A 21,148-nucleotide genomic window follows, 5' to 3' on the forward strand; every position below is an offset into this window, starting at 1 on the left:
AGTTTGGCAGTATTCATAATAGAATAGAATATACTTTATTGATCCCCTATGGCAGGGGTGTCAAACTCCAGTCCTCGAGGGCCGCAGTCCTGCAGTTTTTAGATGTGCCACAGGTACAAAACACTGGAATGAAATGGCTTAATTACTTCCACCTTGTGTAGACCAGTTCTCCAGAGCCTTAATTATTCTATTCAGGTGTGGTGCAGCAGAGGCACATCTAAAAGTTGCAGGACTGCGGCCCTCGAGGACTGGAGTTTGACACCCCTGCCCTATGGGAATTTGCGTATTCATTGACAAACTACTCCATCTAAGGAGTTAAATATTAATAATACAAATATAACTATAAGAGATCACGTTTATAATATTGATAATATTGTGATTTTTAGACCATTTTCAAGTAATATATTGATATTGGCATAATAATGCAAGTTTGCTCCTTCTCAAAGATTAATAAACTTTAATTGCATAAAGACCACTAAATACTGTTAGTAAAATAAAACGCATAAAAAACACAACGAATAAATTCTGAAAAAAACTCCACTTACAACAAAAACTATAAATAATGTGGATTATGACATTTCTGTGAACAAAATTGACCTACCAAAAATTACCAAAATTGAATTTACCGAGCTCATTTTAATTTATCTTGTGATTAATTGCTTATTTCGACAAGTTTACAGTTAAGTAAATTATCTAGCTCTAAAAACACGTTTAAGTTGTGAATCATAATCATGATTCACAACTTAAACACCTGATGCGGATGACTGCAACTCAGTAAAAACCTGTTAATCAATCATCAGTTTAAATCAGGTGTGCTGAAACTGGGGAACGCCTAAGACATACAGGGCAATGTGCGTTGGGAAACATTGATCTAAGGATTAAAATAAAGCTTTAATTTATGGATTATTTTTGTTTAAATACTAACCGCTTGCCATACTTGTCATCCGCTGAACGGGTATAAATATCAACATGTATCAAACTGACGTAAAAATATTAGTGTGGTTAAAAACAAACAAATAGAGCAGACTAAAATAGCTAAAAGCAGAGGGGTTTTTAAAAATGTATTTATCTGATATGAAACATCGGGAGAACATGTTTAATCCCTCTGACTCTAAAGGAAGGCTAGCATTAGCTTGTTCTATTTAGTATATGCCAGAAAAGTTACCACGCGCCAAGACACCACCGATTTCAGCCGCCGGGTTTGTTGAATAAATTAGAAAAAGTTTCGTATTCAACCATGTTACATAATTGTTAAAGCTGCATTTTAATATAGCAACGAGGCTAACAGCCGTTAGCTCAGTCACCTAACCAAATTGAGCGATTCAGCCAGCTAACTTTGCTCCGGTAGCTTCACCGTCTTGTCGTGCTTAAGCCGGCATTACTTTTATTTTTAGTTTTTATTTCAAGCCTAAAAAATGAACCGGCAAGTCTTACCTAAAACCTTGGTTAACACAGACGCTGTTTCCTGTTGACTTGAGATATCTGGTGAACTGGGCCGTTCGGTTAATGCACTTAAACATACTTTGCACTCAGAAAACAATTCATGGGCTTTACAGCGCCATCTTTAAACAGACTCGACTAGTCGAGCGCGGAACTAGCGGATATTTTGTGTCGTAACTCGCCCGTTAAGCGGTAAATTATTTCAATCGTCCACTCGGACACAAAAGCAGAGATCAAACAGCCACAAACAGATAAGTTAAAACATTTATCAAGAAGCTAGCAATCTGCAGTTTATCTAAATGTTGTGTTGTGTCATTGATTCGGAAATTGATTAAACAGTCTGCATGGAGATTTCCTTTTAACGTCAAGTCGCAAGCAACGTCATGCTAGACTTTTATCGGTGCATCCAGCGCTGGGTACCCCTAAATAATTTAGACTCTATTGTTTGGAACCAAAAGCAATAAACAGAACTGTATAGTTAGTCTCTAACAATACTCTATTAGAAATACAGAAACACAGATTTAAGTTTAGTGAATTTAATCTATTCTCTAAACAAAAACACTTTATTTAAACACCTCATTTAATGTATTTAGGTGAATAAGCCCTCTTAGCTTCTGTTCATTCGTGTAAATATTCATTGATAACTTGTCTTGTGTTTATTATGTTTCTTTCTATAGAGATTTTTTTGGAGGAAAGTTAGAATATCATAGAAATGCTGTTTTATTTCATTAATTACATTTTTAAAAAGTGGTTCTGATATATTTAGTGGTTACACCGAGTTTTAAACATTTATTTCAGTTCCTTTCTATGTGGAACAACTAATAATAACAAAACATGTTTTAGTCTATCAGAAGATTTAAATATAACACAAAACCAATGAAAAATTATTTCTTATACATTTTTTATTTGACAGCAGCCTGACAGATAACTTGTGAAACCTCTACAAGGATAAAAGATAAATAAATAAAGATGGCTCTTTACAGATCGATCCATCCTAGCATTTTGATTTAAAGTTGAAAGGAAAAGTCTTTGTGATGCTCTTTAGTTCCTAATTTTGAACTGCTGGATTTATTTTGCGATTAAATAATTCCCACCTGGTCTCAATTTACTAATCCCGTTACATCTGAAGGAAATACATTTTATTTAGATTATCAGAGTGTCAATTATACAAACACTCAATAAAAGAATATTTTCACAAGGCGCTAATGCTTCTGTATTCCCAATTTCTTGTGACTGTAGAAACGTTTTCCTTCTGTTGAATTAAAAACAAGTGACTCGGTGTTATATGGTAACTGATATTGTTGTTATTTTAGGTCAAAGTTAGTGAATGTTTTTCAGATACTGTTTGTGGCTGCAGAATCCAATCGTCTCCACTAGATGGCGTTAGAATCCTATATTTGTTCAACCTTTTTTTTTTTACAGCGTTTCACCTTTAATTTAAGGCAGGGGTGTCAAACTTCAGTCCTCAAGGGCTGCAGTCCTGCAACGTTTAGATGTGCCTCTGCTGCATCACCTGAATAGAATAATTAGGTCATTAAGGCTCTGGAGAACTGATCTACACAAGAAGGTAATTAAGCCATTTCATTCCAGTGTTTTGTACCTGTGGCACATCTAAAAACTGCAGGACAGCGGCCCTTGAGGACTGGACTTTGACACCTGTGATTTCAAGCATGACATGAAACCCACAAACCTTCACGGTTTTGTTTTTATTTTAACACAGGTGTTGCAGCAATAATGAACTTTGGAAGATCCTCATTTTCTCCAATGTAAGTGAGACATTTCCTGGAACCTTAAGAGAAGCATCCAGCACTCTGAGAAGCAATTTAAATCCTATTTGCTAACAAGTTGAGACTTTTACCCTTAAAATGTGTTGCCTGGCTGCAGTGAGCACCCTGTTATCTTCTGTTTCTATTTGCATTGAAAGAGGAACTGATAGTTACAGGGAAGTTCATCAGACTGTAGTGGGATATGCAACGCCCCTCCTCTTTTAAATCAAAACTCAGCAGTTCTGCAAAAGCTCTTTGAACCGGACAGAGAGCCGGGTCAGACCATCGGGGAACTCTGCTGAGCGACATGGAGGAATCAGCGCACAGACGAGGAGACAAGAAAGTGGTGGCAGTGGTGGGCGGTGGGTTGGTAAGACGGGAAAATGAAAGAGAAAATATCAATTCAATGTGCATATAGTATTTATTTTACACCATTTTGCCTGGGTGCAAAAATGGCGACTGTTTGGTTTTACAAAGCAATACTCTTTCATTGTGTCATGTAGGAAAGTGAAACTATAAACAGAAAGCACAGAAAAGGCATTTTGAACTGTGTTGACATTATTATCAAAGCACTTCTTTTCATCTTTGAGGTGGGGGCACTCAACGCCTGCTTCTTCGCCAAAAGAGGCTTTGAGGTGGAAGTCTTTGAAACAAGAGAAGGTAGCTTTTATTTACAAATCAAAACAAAATAAATAAAAAAAACACAACTGATGAACAAATTATTCTGTGTGCTTTCGGTCAGATATTCGGAAAGCCAAAGTAGTGAAAGGCAGAAGCATCAACCTGGCTTTGTCCCACAGAGGCCGGCAAGCCCTGAAACATGTTGGCATGGAGGATAAGGTATGCTGATTGAAGTTACTCATATACACAAGTGGAGAAAAGGTCAGCTGTAAAGATTTCCATAGGTTTGATAGGAGGTGGTAAAGTACCCAAAGATTGTATTCAAGTAAAACTTGCACTACTTCAGTGTATTTTTACTTAAGCAAAGGTAAAAAGTAACAGTCCCAGAACTTACTCAAGAATGAAAAAGTATGTGGTGCTGAATAACCGATCAGAACATCTTAATATTCAAATAAGATGTTATCAGATTAAAGTGTAAAATTATGTCCAAATTCTGCTGGTTTGAAAGGCTAAATGAACATAAATTAATACAAATAACTTGATTACAAGACGACAAATTCCGGCAGCTCTTCTACGAAACATGACAAATGTTTACAGATGCAAATGATCAATTAATGATTGATCTAACGTTGATTGATCTTATCAATCGACTTACAATTAACTGACAAGCAACAATTTTCTTAAAAACCCGAGTTTTCTCTTGTGTGAAGAGGTTCCACCGCCTTTCCATAACAGCAACATTTTTCATATGCCGGGTTTTAAAGAAAAACCTAGGCTACGTTCACACTGCAGCCTGAAGTGACCCAATATTTGTGAAATTTTATTTGTTTGTTTGTTTGTTTATTTATTCATTCATGCATGCCATGGACATTCACATTTTCAAATGCGACTTGTGATCTCCAGTGTGAACTACAAATGACCTGAAAGTGTCCCGCATGCGCAGTAGAGGGCGCAATAACGTCACACAGAGAGCGTGCTCAGTGTTTGCGGAAGTAAACGTGGATGCTAGCGATGGAGCTTATTTTACGATTTTAAAGTTGTCGTCCAACCGGAGTCAGCACATTAACAACTTAATCTTCATTAATGTCCGTCAGGGTTGTTATTTTTCTTCCCGTTTTGTCGTATCAGGACGCAGAGTTTGTCGAGTACCGGTCAGGTCGGATGATACTATCGGGTTTAGGACCACATGGCCGGGGTCACATCCGAGACAATCCGATCTGTGTTGTTCAGAGTGTCATGAAAATATCAGCTACAGGTCGCATAAAAAAAAAAAGATCGGATTTGGTTCACTTCCGGCTGAATTATGAATGTAGCCGTAGTTAAACGTAAAGCGCTTATTGAGTGTTTATATTTTAAAAACGAACTGTATAAAATGCATTTTGAATTTGTTTGGCCCGTTTCTCTTTCCCGTTTTGTTACAGCCGCCATCTTTGTTCTGTATCAGCTGATAGAATGTAGAAAAATACATTAGAAAACAAACTTTGTGCACAAACAAGAGGTCTTACATTAGCTTAAGCTGGGGTAGAGTACCCAGAAATTTTACTGAAGTAAGCACAGCAATACTTTATAATAAAATCACACAAGTAAGTAAAAAGTACACTTCTAAAAGTACTTTTTTGGGGTGACAGTCCAACACAAAGTAGTGCATAATGTCCTTCCTGAATAGTTTCGCCTCAGTGTTTTCATTATTAATTATTCCATTTTCTTTCCCCAGATTGTTTCAAAGGGAATCCCAATGAATGCCAGGATGATTCATTCACTAAGTGGGAAACAATCTCCGATCCCATATGGGAAGAAAGGACAGGTAAATCTGCAGAACCGCCGCCGTTTCCAAGCTTTGGAAGATTTTTAGTTTAGGAGTTAGATTTCTTTTAGCACTGCCCAATTTGACCTTTAAGTGAATGGAAAGGTCAAATTAGATTCACTTAATTAATTCAGGAGTGAACGCTTTCCAGATGTCTTGAATAAAATTTTCACAAACCACAGAGGCTTTTTAAAGGTTATTCCTGATGGCTTTCTGCTTTGGCATTGTGTTCAATCTTATATTTTTCCAGAAATGAATAACAAATAAATACACTGTAAAAACACAAAGTCTCTCCAAGTATTTTTGGTCCAGTTTCTACTGCAAATATCTTAGAAAGAGAAAACTGAATTACAAACTATAGGAGCTTGTTTTAAGTCAATAATTCCTTAATATTGATTTAAACAAAGTTCTAGTTCCACTGGCAGAGTAATTCAGTTATTTCACAATCGTTACCTAGCAACGTCAGCCAAGTCCATCTTGTCGCCTAGCAACCCAGTTCTAGTTCCACTGGCAGTTTATTTCACTTAACATGGAAAAATATTTTGTTATTGGAATTTATGATTTAAAACAAGCTCCTACCTCTTGCTGAAAAGTTATTTGTAATTTAGTTTCAACTAATAATAATAAGATATTTGCACCAGACACTCGACCAAAATGACTCAGTAAGATTTTGTGTTTTTGCAGTGTATGATAAATTAAATCTAAAAAGGGTTTTTTTGTTTTTGGTTTTTTTTTACCCATTTTTATTAAATATAAATGTGAGCCTCGTCTGAAAATAGAAATGATTTTCCTGCTGCCAGTTTGACAGAGGCTCATAATCCCTTTAAGGGACCTTCATGGTTAAACAAAACAAAAATATTCCTGAACACCAGGAAGCAAACAAACCCTGGAGCCTTCCTGTTCCCATTTTAAAGGGATATGTTCACATCTCTGTTTGACTGGACTGCATTGTTCTCTTTTCAGTACATCCTGTCCGTTGACAGAGCCAATCTGAACAAAGAGCTGCTAACAGGTAAGGATGGAAAATGGATGAATCACGCCTGAATTAGACACGTCGAGTTACGACGTATTTTCTGTTACATCAGCTGCAGAAAGAAGTTGGTGGAAAAGCGGTTTACAGATGCATCACCCCTCTGGGAATGTGGCTAGAGGTTAAATTATTGCTGAATATTGATAAAATTGGAATATTGAACACATTGCTACTATTTAAACATGCTAGTTTTCTGCATTAAAAGGCCAAATGTGATTTCTTTTCATTATTTCAACTTCATAACGTGTATTTTTTTATTTTTTTAAATTATAATTAGCATTGCTGCTCCGTTATAAATGATATTTAATGTTCATATTTGTTTTTCTTTTAGCTTAATGCTAACTGCAGCTGAATATATTGTTTTATAACTATGTTATAAAATATGCAATATTTTATATTGTATATAAAACAATATATTCACCAATATAATACAGATCTAAATCCGTCTGTATTTTACTGAAATTAGTTAAACTAAACTGAATTTAATTCACTTGAACTCATTTTATTTAAATTGGCCTAAAATAAACTGAATTTGTTTAATTTGCTTTGACTTGAACTAAAGTTGATAATTTGAGTTTAACTGAAGTGATTTCTTTAATTACATTAATTTAGTTGAAATTAAATTGATTTATTGAACTAGTTTAAACCAAACTGAATTCAGCAAAACTGGATTGAACTGAACTGAATTTAATTAGATGTTCATAAACTGAACTGAACTGGATCATTTAAATCAAACTTATTTTGTGAGCTAAAGGAAATAAACTAAGACAAATTGAACTGAATCAACTGGAATTGAACTGAGATGAATTCATGTAATTTGCACTGAACTGAATAACTTTGAAATTAAAATTGAACTAAGTTTATTTCAGCTGAAAATTTTAAACTAAATTAAACTTAACTGAATTGAACTGAAAATTGCATGAAAATTGCATGTAAAGTAATGAAAAACCTGGTTTATCATTTAAGTTAAATATTTTTTGTTTTGTTACTTATTGTCACACTTCTTTATGAATTATTTGCTCTTTATTGTTTGTCCTGATTTTGTCTCTTTTCTCTCCATCTGCGTTTCCTGGCATTCCTTAAATAGGCGACGTAATGGGATGTGTTTTCCTTTCTTTTTGTAGCTGTAAGGATTTTTTCCTAATATTTAATGAGGAGCCTCTGAGAGATAAAATGTGGCGGCTTGGCTCTGTTTTTAATTAGACTGCCTGGATGTTCTGGCAGAGATTGTCGCTGCTCTTATCGTGGTTGATTCAGGCGGCTGCCGCTCTGAACTCTGAAGATAAAGAGATTTCACAGACTGAAAATCCAAAACCGTCAGTTTGCACAGATCCCAGCTGCAGCTCCGCGGTTCCACTGATGATCGTTCAGTTTTTGCTGACCCTCTGTTTAGTGGAGTAAAAGTTTTGGGTACATTGTAAGAAGACATGGCAGCTGGTGTTGCATCACAGGTTGTTTTTATAACTCACAGAGGCAGAGACGTATCCAAACACAAAGCTGAACTTTGACCACAAACTGCAGGACTGGAGTGCTGAAACCGGACTAATGACCTTCACCAGGTAAATAGTTAGTGATCGCATGCAGAGACCCATAGGTTCACTTTCCATAGCAGGAGGTGGTAGAGTATCTGAAAATTTAACTCACGTAAAAGTAAAACGCAGACATCTAAGAAATTGCTCAAGAGTAAAAAAATATTTGGTAAAACGTCTACTCAAGTAGTGAGAAACTGATCAAATTATCAACCATTTAATATTTAAAAATTATATTATCAGACGTACCAAATTATAAAATTAAGTGAAAATTTTAACATTTTAAGGACAAAAATGACAATAATTCATATAAGTAACAAAAAATAACAAAATTGTGCAAAATATTTTTTTCCAAATCACTTTCTTTCAGTATAAAACTTAAACCAAAACTGCAGCTGTGTGTCTGTGTCTGGTGAATTTTAGGTTCAAACATGTTTGTCTTTCATTCAGTGGGTAGAAAATCCAGAAATTTTACTCAAGTAAGAGTAGAAATACGTTTTAATAAAATTACTCAAATAAAAGTAAAAAGTACTGCGTACTAAAAATACACTGTACTTGAGTTTGCCAGGTAAACATTCAAAGAAAGTTGCACATTTAATCGAGTTACTTTTGAAGACATGTACTAAAAGTATACAAAAACGTACTGCAAGTATATTTTTCAAAAAAAGTTACTCAACTAAATGTAATTGAGTAAATGTAACAAATTACTTCCCAGTTCTGGTCATCACCCTCCAAAGATGATTCTTTTTGAAAACGTACAAAATTATAAAATATGTAAAGAAACTAAAAGTTTCAGAGTTTTTTATTCAATAATTATTACATCAAGTTAGCATACATGCTAACTTAAATGCTAATTCTTTCTGATTTTAAATGGCCATGAGTTCTGTGGCAGAAGTTTTAATTATTAGATAATTCATTATTCCTTCATTACCAGACAATACAAATTGTCATTACAATCCCCTCTTGATCATTTGCACCCTGACATCAGGGGTATAAGATCCCGCCCTCAAAAAGGACAAACTGCTGCTGCCTACGATGACTAGCATTGGCTTTAGCTGTCAAGTTCTCAACATAACGAGCTAAATCTTAAATGTTCGTCTGACATATAAAAGAAAAAGGATCTCAGTACTTTGCTAATTGTCAACACTCAACAGCTAGATAACCAGGTCAGAAAAATGTTTTAAATAAAATAAACAGTGAGGGAGGTGAAGTAGGTCAGTTATGCTAGCTTGACTTTGACAATCTTAAATGTAGATGTGCTGCAGAATTTGGTGCGTTTGGGTTCAGCAAAAAATACAAAAAATGTTTATCCATAAATCAACTCTGACAGATGATTATGTTTTTTTTCTCATCTTCTCTTCAACTTCCTGAGCGCCCCCTAAAGGCACCGCTTTGAACAACACTGTGTTATGTTTTAGGAATGTAATAGACTTGTTGTGATTTTAACAGCTGTGAGTAATTAATTTGTTTTCTTCATAACCAAGTGTCCCGAGGAAAATGTGACGCACAATTTACAATCCAATTAACCCTGAAACACCTCCAGCTATTTTCGGGTGGGAGGATTCGCACTTCAGCTCATGATTAAAGCACCAGGCGGAAGCACAAACTGTTGTACACAAATTCTCAAATTAAATGCAGTCTTATCTGGAAATTAAAAAATATCCATTTATTTTAACGCCCACAGCTCCATGCAGAAGTTTTTCCACTCCTTTAACTTTTTCCACTGTTGTTTTTTACTGGGATTTTATGAGACAGACCAATACAAAGTGGAAGGAAAATCTAGCTTAGAATATCTTGAAATGTTTGGCATTGATTTGCATTGACAGGGCCGGCCAAAGCCTTTTAGGGGCCCTAAGCAGATTTTCATTTGGAACCCAGCAATGCTTATGATTATGGATGTTATTATGGCTACTGAATTTAAAATTAGAAAACATTTCCAATAAACTGTTTAATCAGTTGGAAAACATGATTTGTTTGTGCAGTTTGAAAAGGTACTTTAATAACTTTGAAACCAAATTGCATCTGTACTCTTGAGCTCATGTAAAAAAAAAATAGAGTAACTTGGTTAATATCATTTTTCAACTTAATATTACCAGAAATTCTAAATTAATGAATAAATTTATTCAACTTATTTTTGGTGTTGGTTTTCTAAACCAAATTTCTTGTTGTGTTTAGTTAGTAATAAGCAACACTGGTAACTGAGTGGAAATTATTGCCTCCATCAACAAAATGTGTACAGAGTGTACTTATTTTTACTTATTAGGGGCGCAAAAAAATGTTAAGTTGTGGGTTAAAGGATACTTTTTATCTGTTGGGCTCTAATGTTACCTTTTATGCCAAATTCATATTTTTCACATTTTTGTACTTCTATTTTGGTTTCCAGTGCTCCTAAAAGCAGCTCAAGCACTTAAAAAAATAAAATAAAATCAACCGGCCATTTTGTGGCAATAAGTTTAGTCTGAAAAATGAGCCTCGTTAAAAACCTTCGGAATTTAACGTCACAAATCAGCAGGCGCTACCCGTTGCCTAGCAACCCCGGCCAAGCTCAGCCCGTTGCCTAGCAACCCCGACCAAGCTCAGCCCGTTGCCTAGCAACCCCGGCCAAGCTCAGCCCGTTGCCTAGCAACCCCGACCAAGCTCAGCCCGTTGCCTAGCAACCCCGGCCAAGCTCAGTCCGTTGCCTAGCAACCCCGGCCAAGCTCAGCCCGTTGCCTAGCAACCCCGGCCAAGCTCAGCCCGTTGCCTAGCAACCCGAGCTGAGATCTTGGTGTTTAGTTGTTGACCTGCCATCCAGAATTCACTTGCTGCATAAATTCAGAGTTAGGGTGCGTGGCTAGCAGCAATTTATTTTTATTTAAAGTGACAAGATGCCCTAAAAGAACTCATTCTGAAATAATGAGACAGTATCTCATTATTTAAATTAAATGAACATGTTTTTTATTGCATACAAACCTATCATAACATGATCAAGATCAGCTTTAGCGATTAAAAAGGCCTGTTTACTGGTGCTAAAAGGTGTCAAAATGACGATTTAAAACAAGCTGCTGTCGACAATGCGACAGTGACAACCGTTCAAGACGATTTCCAAAGTTCCTTCCTCCTGTGGTTAGAGCAAGCGGGGCTCAGGAAACGAAGCCCAGTAATTCATTTCAATCTTGACAGGCTCCAGCTAACAGAGAGGTTAAATCTAATGGCTGCACAATTAGAGAAAAAGACAGAAAAGGTTTAATTTGTTTCAAAGATTTCTCATAAAAAAAATAAAATAAAATTACTACTGTGGGTTATATCTACTGGCCGCTATAATTACTCTTTTATTCAACCCTGTAGGAATGAAATGAGTTTTCTGCAGAAGTAGGCAGATAAATGAACAACCTATGTGTTTTGCAAAGTAAATTTTGGCAGATTTTCTGTGTTTCTGCTGTATTGTAGCATCTGAGAGATACAGAGGTGATTTATTTTTTGTTGTACTGAAGGTAGCAAACTTTGTGAAATAGAATATTTATTAAGCTTTATTGTATACACTTTCCTATCTGTCTTGCTATTTGCCACCTTTAAAAGTGATTTTTTATTTTATTTTCACACCTGAAGTGACTGCGAGGCTTGATGTAGCTGAAAAAGGTGTAAAAGAAAGAAAAATATATTGTCTAAATATAAATAAATGACCAAAGAATCAAAGTGAAATATGTAATGAAAAAAAACAACAATTTAATCCTTTGATTCAGTTTCAAGAAATATAATGTTTAGCATGTGAAGAACCATTTTCATAATTCAAGAAAATTTACATATTCTGAAAATAATTTTATTTGCAGAAATAAAAATGATCATGTTATAAGTGAAACTACATTATTTTTACTTATTTTGTAAAGTTTTGACAAGTCTAATTTTATTGTTCGGTTCCCAGAAATATTTTCTTATTTTAAGTTGAATATACCATATTTTTTATTCTTTTTCTTGTTTTTTTGTTTTTTTAAAGGTGACTTTTTACAGTGTGGTGCTTCTCAGTTTCACATTTCCTCAAACTGCAGCCACAAACGTCGGTGTACATTAGTAGCTGCTTCACAAGCATCAAAAATGTGAGCCGTAAACTGTCCTACATCTGTGGTTTAGGTTAAAGAATAACTGTGTGTTAGAATGGCCCAGTCAAAGTACAGACAGACAGAATCTGATCCAATACACAGAAAAGAAAAAAGCTGGAAATAATTTAGTTCCTAAAGCTGGAAGAGACAAAATCTGGAAAGTGTTGCTCATAAAAATGAGCTGCATTGTGTTTGTCAATCATGTAAAAACTCAATAAATATATTAAAATATTACAATGAGATGAGAATACGTCTGTCTGTGTTTGTTTGTTCCATCACTCATTAATCTGCACATTTTCAAAAGTATGCAATGAAAACAGCGTCAGTGTGTTTATGCAGCTTCAAGCGTAAATTAATGAGGCCCCAGGAGAAAAACAACAGATTGTTAAAACATTTGGATTAAATTCAGGTGGAAGAGTTGCTTTAATTCAGGGCTGAAACGATTAATCAAATTAATCGTTAGGAATCTATTATTGAGATAATCGATTAATCGTTAACTGGACTAAAAAAAAACCATTTGCTGAAATAACGACACACTCAGAGCAGCAATGAAAATAAAACTGTACAAAAATATATACATTTTCAATTTAAGACAAAAAACAACCTTTGTCTGTAAACATGCTTTTTATGGAAGAGGATTAGGGACACTGAACAAAAAGAAAATCAGAATTTTTTTTTTCAGAATTTTTGATTTTTTTTCTCAAAATTCTACATTTTTCTCAGAATAAAAATTTTATGTCAAAATTCAAATAAATAACCAAACATTCTTGGGTGTATTGTGTCAATTATTTTGTTAGCATATAAGATTAATCACATAAATATATGATTGATCCAGTTGACCCGTGATTTGAGTCTTATGAATAGATTTGCCTGATTCTAATAAACAATTTAAATAATTCTGATTGTGAGAAAAAAAAGTCTAAATTCTGATATTAAAGTCAGAATCATCTTTAAGTCAAAGCTTCGGTGGTTACATTAAAAATCTACAGAATGTTGAAATTTTTCATCCGATTAATCGACAGAATAATTGATTATTGAAATAATCGTGTCTCAGCCAGACTTTGATCACACTTAAGTGGAAGTTTCTGATTCTCAGGCCGGACGGATCCAAGACGCAGGCTCAAGCGGACCTGATCGTCGGTTGCGACGGAGCGTTCTCCGCCGTCCGGAAGCAGTTCCTGCGCCGCAGCCGCTTCAACTACAGCCAGACGTACATCCCGCACGGATACATGGAACTCACCATGCCGCCGAGAAACGGAGAGGTCAGACGGGTTTTACGGCGGCTTCAGGCTCTGATTCACAATCAGGCTTTGCTTTTTCGCATCTTAGCTTATTTCCACCTTCATCATCATCTGCAGTTCGCTATGAAGCCAAACTACCTGCACATCTGGCCCAGAAACACCTTCATGATGATCGCTCTCCCCAACCTGGTGAGTGGGAAATGCATTTCTTTATCCTTTTTTTATACTTTTGAATGTGCACAGGAGAAAAAACACAATGAAGAACAGTTTATTTGCTTGATTGAACAAATTTGATCAGTTTCAGGCAGCAGTGTTGTAAAAGTGAGAAATACTGCCACCTGCAGGTGGGAGTTAATGTAACTTACACTAATGTTTTTGACTATTTTTGCAAAATATTTACAAATAAAAGGTTAAACTAGAAGCATTTCCTTTAATACAGTAAACTTGAAAAAATAAAGTAGAAGTACGTTGTAAATTTCTGCCAAAAATCTCAGAAATTTTTTAGAGTAATCTCAAAATTTTTCTAGAAAAACAAGGAAGTTTGCAAAAAAAAAAAAAAAAAAATTAAATATTACATTTCTACAGAAAAACTTAGAAATTTCTGAATTTCAAATGTTGACAATGTTGAGATTAATAAAAAAAAATTCAGGTTTTGGATCCACAATAAATATCGGTCTACTTTCAATGTAAAATTAATTGATATAAGACTTTTAGAAACAGGTTTAAACTGCACCAATGCAGTACAAAAACAATAAAACGAGAGTAAATTGATGAAAATTAAAAAAGTAAATAAATAAAATAAAAATAAAACATCACAACAGAAAAGTTACAGTACCAGGACTTAATTAAATGCTAACAAATAAAATAAGTTTTAAGTAGTGATTTAAAATGACCCTTGGTTTTAGGTTGTTTTGTTTGTTTGGTTGTTTTTTTTGGTCTGTAATTAATCTCTTAAGTTTAATCAGTTAATTTTTCTGAGATTAAAGTATTTTTTTTTTAAATCCTCTTCTGTACTTTTGTCCCACGTGGCAGAAAGTTTGGACACCTCTGGTCTACAGGGCCACATAAAAAGTTAAATGTGTTTTAAGGATAATATAAAAGCATCCTTTGTTTATTTTCTAATTTAGGACAAGACGTTTACCTGCACCCTCTTCATGCCCTTTGAAGAGTTTGAGAAAATCACCACAGGAGACGAAGTCATCGAGTTTTTCCAAAAATACTTCCCTGATGCCATCCCGCTAATCGGAGCGTAAGCGACCTTTCTCTGTCTGTGTGACGCAGCGTCTCCTCTTCCTCCCTCTTCATCCCGACCTGTTGGGTTGTCGTCAGAAACACCTTCAGCCGCCGTCACCCCACCCAAAGTGGGAGCATCAGCAGCGGACTGTGAAATTGAACGCTCTCACAGATTCCTGCCGCCGTAAGGCTTTTAATTTTCGGCGGGTGACGGACAGACGGCAGGATGCAAGTAGCCTTAATAAAGTCGGAGACTTTTATTCGGAGCTGTCAGGAATGAGCAGCGCAGCGCAGCGCGGGCTTTCCTCCTGTTACCTTTTCATTAAACCACAGCGGACAGATCGCGCCGCTCTGCAGTACCCAGCTGTGACAGACGCTTCCACTGCAAGCAGAGCGACTCCGTTGTTTAGGAAGGAAACATCAGATTAGATCAGCTACTCTGAGTCAGTTTGTAATGGTTTTGTCTGCTTTTGTCCTTTGCAGCGCCACCCTCAGGAGGGATTATTTCCGCCTGCCTGCTCAGGCCATGGTCTCTGTGAAGTGCTCACCGTATCACATCGGGGACAAATGTGTCCTCATGGGGGACGCGGCCCACGCTGTGGTGCCTTTCTACGGCCAGGGGATGAACGCTGTGAGTACCGCCGAGTGCAGGAGGCGGGCTGACGGAGAATCACTTTAGATCCGATCAAAACGTGAACCAAAAAAAAACTTTAATCCGTTCATACTGCCCGAAAGAATCACTTTAGATCTGTTCAAATGTGAACAAAGAATCACTTTATATCTGTTCAAAATGTGAACAAAGAATCACTTTAGATCCATTCATAACTTGAACAAAGAATCACTTTAGATCCAATCATAATGTGAACAAAAAAATAATTTTAATTCGTTCATACTGCCTGAAAGAATCACTTTAGATCTGTTCAAAATGTGAACAAAGAATCACTTTAGATCTGTTCAAATGTGAACAAAGAATCACTTTAGATCTGTTCAAAATGTGAACAAAGAATCACTTTAGATCTGTTCAAAATGTGAACAAAGAAATTATTTTAATCCGTTCATACTGCCCGAAAGAATCACTTTAGATCTGTTCAAAATGTGAACAAAGAATCACTTTAAATCCATTCAAAAAGCCCTAAAGAATCACTTAGATCTGTTCATAACAATCCAAAGAATCCTTTTCGGTCCATTCAAAACGTGAACAAAGAATCACTTTAATCCGTTCATACCGCCTGGAAGAATCACTGTAGATCTGTTCACAACAATCCAAAGAATCACTTTGATCTTTTCAGCTCAAAGAATCACTTTAGATTAGTTCTTAACTCTGGAAAAGAATCTCTTTATATCTGTTCAAAACTCCACTAAAGAATCACTCATGTTCTTTCTTTTATGCTCTCAGGGCTTTGAAGACTGCATTGTCTTTGATGAAATAATGAATCAGTTCAATGAGGATTTCAGTAAGTGTTTATGTTTTTAAATAAAAACCACTGGAGCAGAAAGAGTCCTGAGTCGGTAACAGAGTCACTCTGGGTCTTACCTGCACAGGTGCTGTGCTGCCTGAGTACACCAGGGTCCGGGTTCCTGACGACCACGCCATCGCAGATCTGGCCATGTACAACTACGTCGAAGTAATTCAGTTCAGTTTCTACTTCACATGCACTTTTAGTGACATTAGTTTTAATTAGAATAATCACGTCGAGAGATTGATGATTGATGAAAAATATGTTAAGTAATAGTTAGTTGCAGCCCTAAATGCATCAGATAATCAGTAGATGAAACATGAAAATGATCCATTTCATCATCGGAGGCAGAAACCGGCTTGATAGTTTGGAATAAATTTATTTAATTTTTTTACATAAAAATTGAGTTTTTATGTTAAAAGAAAATTCACCTCACAAACACATTTGCTGTTTAACTTTCCAGATGCGGGCGCACGTCAACTCCAAATGGTTTATTTTCAGAAAACATGTGGACAATCTACTTCACCTCCTCATGCCGAAGACGATTATTCCACTTTACACAATGGTAGGTGTGTCTCTGATCATTGGCTGTCAACACTTACAGAACAATAACGTGATTTCTCATTTTTAAAAATCATGTAAAAATCTTACACAAATTATGAAGCACCCTTCATATTGGTTTTTGTTGCAGTTGCTGCCTTCGGCAGAGTTGTTTGTTTTATTAGCGTGAACACAGAACAAGCAGAAGATGTCAGGAAAAAGAACAGAAACTCGATTCATGGTGCAAAATTGTCTCTTTTTAACTCCGTCTCTCCAGCATATCTAAATCAATAAACAGAATTATTGAGTTAGATATGATTTAGATATATAATAATTTGTATTATTTTGTTTTTCAGAATAATACAAAGAGGGACAACAAGTTGACCTGAAAAAAATATGAATTATCCAACCCACGCAATGTGTCACAGCAGCATATTAGCTACTGTTAGCTAGCTAGCAAGGTTGGTTGAATCAACTAACTCACTTACTCTCTCTGGTTACCTAGCAACTCACTCATTCTCTGGCTACCTAGCAACAACCTGCAGTATAAGCTAAAAAGTAGCAGTTTCATGTTTTGCCACTCTGCCTCAAAACTGCTTCAACATAAAAAATAAGATAAAGGAGAAAATGAGAAACTGTGGAAAAGTCACGCCACCAGTTTGGCAGAATTCCTTAATATTGATGAAAAATGTCTACGGTAGTTTATTTATTTAATGGATACTTTCTAACATTTTTAATAACATTATTTATTTAATTTTGAATGAAATGTCTCTCCATAGCTGATGTCCTACAGTGAGAATAACTGGATTATTAGTGGACATACATTGTAAAATTTTACCTCCCAAGTTGTAATATAATAAACTTCACACAGTACAGTAAATGCATTTTATAATATTTTCAAATTCATGTGTTTATCAATACTCTCATTCAACAAACTGAAAAAATAGAAAAAAAATAACCATTTTATTTTTTTATTGTATTTAAAAAAATCATTAATTGGAATTTAGTGAATTTGATAAATGAAAATTCTTACCATAAGAAATTAATCATGATACATGATACAGAAATGCTGTGCTTATAATCTGAATTAGTGAGTTACAACAACATTTAGCTTCCTTTGGGATCAATAAAGTATTTTTTTCTTTTTTCTTTTTTGAATAACACAGTGGAAGTAGAAGTGTGTTGCTAGGTGACGGGCTGGGCTTGGCTGGCGTTGCTAGGTGACGGCACAGGGACAATTGACTGTGAAATAAATCACCAGTGGAAATAATACTTTTTTTTTTAATCAACATTAAGGAGTTATTTACTTAAAACTAGCTACTATATCTTGCTGAAAGGTTGTCTATAAGCTAGTTTTGTCTTACTTAAAGTGTACTAAAATAGTAGTAATAGTAAACTGGACCAAAAATATTTGGTAAGATTTTGTGTTTCTGCAGTGTATATGCGTTTTAAGACTTTTTATGCATTTTAACTTTCAGGTTTTGGTTTCTTTCTGGTTTTTCAGGTGACTTTCACCAGGACCAGATACCATGTCGCCGTGGAGCGCTGGCATTGGCAGGACAAAGTGAGTTTCTTCCGCCTTCTGTTTAATTTTCCTCTCTAATCCATCACCGTTGTGAGGTCGCAGCATTCAAAATGCGATTCTCCGGCTGGAATATGTTTCTGTGTGGAGCAGAAATGTTTCTGATTTGAACCAGGAAGTGTTTGAATCGCGCTAACGGTTTATCTGCTGATAGTCAGAGACATCAGGGATTTCACAGCCAACCTCATAAATCATTTCCACCCCAAAGTGAATGAGTTGGCAAAGATTGAAATGGATGTGATGAAGGGGAAAACGACCTCATGAAGCCGCCTGACCATGAAATGGATGGAGATCAAACAGAGCATCCTGGAAATAATGTAAAGTCCATTATGTTTAAAGGCCAGGTCTCAGTAATGTTGATCTATGAATCATGGATACTTGCCTTGCAAATCGATTTATACTACTTGAATTTTTTTTCCCATTTTGCAAAAACCAAAATGTTATTGGGATTTTATGTGACGGATGAAAAAATGTTGTCAGTTTTGTGAATGTGAATGAAAATGTGCATCTATTCCACACCACTGACTCTGAAATCTGTAAAACAAACCATCAATTTTTTAATTATCTGAAAAGAGTTCAACTGTGTGTAATTTAATCTGTTTTCTCATTAATCTCATTAATCTTTTCTGATTAATGACACATTTACCACTATGGAAACACAGTGGTGCCAATATCATGCTGTGTTGTTGGTGTCATGTTTCTTAACATGTAAAGCAATGAAAGTGGTTAAATGAAGCAATTTTTGGAAAAGTATAAAAAAAGGTTCAAAATAATTTAATGTTGCTCCACAAAAAGAGCAAATCTTTTGTCTCTAGGCGCTTATTTCCTTTAAAGTATAACATGCAATGATCATTAAAAAAAAGTACATACAGTAACATTTTATTTAAAAAAATTATTTTAGATTTAAAAAATTAGGAGGAAAAGCTTTTAGTTCACCATTTGCCAAATAATTTTAGACGCCGTTCGCCACAAAAGATGCTTTTACTATCTTTTACTCTTGGAAATGTTGCTGTTGCTCTTTCCTCTCAACAAAAAGTCTATATATATATCTGTATATATATAGGTATATATATACAGATATATATATATATATATATATATATATATATATATATATATATATATATATATATATATATATATATATATATATATATATATATATATATATATATATATATATATATATATATAACAACATAAAGAAACTTAGTGAGTCATAGGGCAGCATGCTGATTATGGAGAACCATTTAATTCAAAATGAAATAAATATCCAGAAATATTAAAATAAGAAAAGATATCTTGAAATACATAAAAATAAATAAATCTTGAAATAAATAAAAATGAAATCTTTGGAGAGAGGAAAATATGCAATGTTTTTTTCATGGGAACATTTAATTATTTAATATTTATTTGATAGAATATTTATTCTAATATTTCAAATAGCTCTATGCAATTATTAAATTTGTTTAATTTTGAATGAAATGCCTCTCCATAGTTGATGTCCTACAGTGAGAGTAACTGGATTATTAATAGAAAAACACATTGTGGGTCTTGTTTTTAGTGCAAATAAATTAAATAAACTAAATAAACTAGTCCTTTCAGTATTAAGGACTGAATCAAAGCCAATTAGGTGCTTTTATTATTATTATTATTATTATTATAAACATGTTTGTTTCCCTGCAGGTGATAAACCGTGGCCTGCTGCTTGGAGCTGTGGGAGCTGCTATTGGCGGCTCCTATCTGCTCATTAAAAATCCTCCAGACATCAACAAGCTCGTTTTCACAGCCGAGAAGATCTGGAACAAGATGGCCGCCCTGAAGACGCCGCCTGGTGTCGGCGCCGCCTCTCTGATCTGACAGACCGGAGCAGCGACTGGAGCCTCAGAACATGGGAACGAACTGAGCGACGTCCAGATTCAATTATTAAATCTCATAATGGAGCAGCAGTGGAGTTCATTAGGATGTTTCAATTAAAGCAAATGAACAGATTTTATCTCTATGTAACATTTTCATATTAAAATTATCCCTTATTTTTATTTGTCAATAAAATTGCTGTACATTGATGTGGATTTATGTTTCTTTTAAACAGCCATATAATATGCATAAATTAATTAGTAACCATGGAGACAATTCCTTAATTGTAAAACTGATGCGTCTAACTTCAAAAGATGCTGAACATTCCTCGTTTTAATTATTTATTTTTCACTGAGCTCATAAAATTACTGCCTTATGCTAAAATACGACCTTATTCTAGTATTTTTAGGGCTTTATTGTCACACTGTTACTTTTTTCTCACATTATTACAATTTTTTTCTCAGACATATTTAGGTTAGAATATCATGACTATTCCTGTTTTATTATGGCTTTACCTTTGTATTATTGTGAATCTTTCTCACATAATTACAACCTTATTTCAAGTTTATTATTGTAATATGAATCTTTTCATATTTCTTGTATCACCACTTTTTCTTCTATTACTACACCTTTATTCAGGTGAGTTACATTACCTGAATAAAGGTGTAAAAAGTAGTTTCAAGAATAAAGGTGTGATTTTATTCTTTATTAAAATGGTTTCTTGTATTATTTTGACTTTATTCTTGTAATATTTCAAATATTATTTCTCATATCATGGCAAACTTTTCTCTTATTACAACTTTATTCAGGTAATATAATTACTTTTTGTCACATCACCTCAACTTTTGATTTTGTGAAAACTTTATTCTTGTAATATTACAATTTTACTCCTGCAATATTATGATTCTTTTCTCATTACCACATCTTGTTCTCTTATTGCAACTTCATTAAGACAATGCTATTCTCACATCA

At 34.8% G+C, this 21,148-nt stretch overlaps 2 protein-coding genes across 5 annotated transcripts in view; one reads left to right on the forward strand and one right to left on the reverse strand.

Annotated features, from left to right (window-relative positions):
• ide (insulin-degrading enzyme) overlaps positions 1 to 1,587 on the reverse strand; it is a 31,774-nt gene extending 30,187 nt beyond the window's left edge. The window contains exon 1 of one of the 2 annotated variants that reach the window (XM_044135940.1): positions 1,435 to 1,587. In XM_044135940.1, coding sequence (XP_043991875.1) covers positions 1,435 to 1,520 — 86 coding nt within the window. In that variant the 5' untranslated portion in view covers positions 1,521 to 1,587. The remainder of the gene's footprint in view (positions 1 to 1,434) is intronic. The other variant, XM_044135939.1, reaches the window with a different exon arrangement.
• On the forward strand, positions 1,106 to 21,103 carry LOC122842243 (kynurenine 3-monooxygenase). 3 transcript variants are annotated; one of them, XR_006372522.1, is made up of 17 exons: positions 1,106 to 1,199; positions 3,161 to 3,206; positions 3,797 to 3,866; positions 3,949 to 4,046; positions 5,542 to 5,631; positions 6,595 to 6,643; positions 8,133 to 8,220; positions 13,363 to 13,528; positions 13,625 to 13,696; positions 14,635 to 14,756; positions 15,224 to 15,371; positions 16,137 to 16,194; positions 16,283 to 16,365; positions 16,661 to 16,762; positions 17,094 to 17,198; positions 18,242 to 18,301; positions 20,006 to 20,081. XR_006372522.1 is itself a non-coding variant. In XM_044135941.1 (16 exons), the coding sequence occupies exons 1-16, from the start codon at positions 1,150 to 1,152 to the stop codon at positions 20,177 to 20,179; spliced, it is 1,476 nt and encodes a 491-aa protein (XP_043991876.1). In that variant the 5' UTR covers positions 1,135 to 1,149; the 3' UTR covers positions 20,180 to 21,103. The 3 variants fall into 3 exon arrangements, 2 of the variants coding, with proteins under 2 accessions (XP_043991876.1, XP_043991877.1); XM_044135941.1 differs by lacking the exon at positions 17,094 to 17,198 and having other exon boundaries at positions 1,135 to 1,199; positions 20,006 to 21,103; XM_044135942.1 differs by lacking the exons at positions 1,106 to 1,199; positions 3,161 to 3,206; positions 17,094 to 17,198 and adding an exon at positions 3,225 to 3,576 and having other exon boundaries at positions 20,006 to 21,103.
• Positions 21,104 to 21,148: the final 45 nt, after the last annotated feature.

The sequence above is a fragment of the Gambusia affinis genome, linkage group LG13 (genome assembly GCF_019740435.1).
Source record: "Gambusia affinis linkage group LG13, SWU_Gaff_1.0, whole genome shotgun sequence".
Classification (NCBI taxonomy): domain Eukaryota; kingdom Metazoa; phylum Chordata; class Actinopteri; order Cyprinodontiformes; family Poeciliidae; genus Gambusia; species Gambusia affinis.

Coding starts and splice junctions, on each gene's coding strand:
- LOC122842243 (XM_044135941.1), top strand. CDS start 1,150: ATGCCAGAAAAGTTACCACGCGCCAAGACACCACCGATTTCAGCCGCC. Junction 6,644..8,132: donor GAACAAAGAGCTGCTAACAG/GTAAGGATGGAA, acceptor TATAACTCACAG/AGGCAGAGACGTATCCAAAC. Junction 15,372..16,136: donor ACGGCCAGGGGATGAACGCT/GTGAGTACCGCC, acceptor TTATGCTCTCAG/GGCTTTGAAGACTGCATTGT.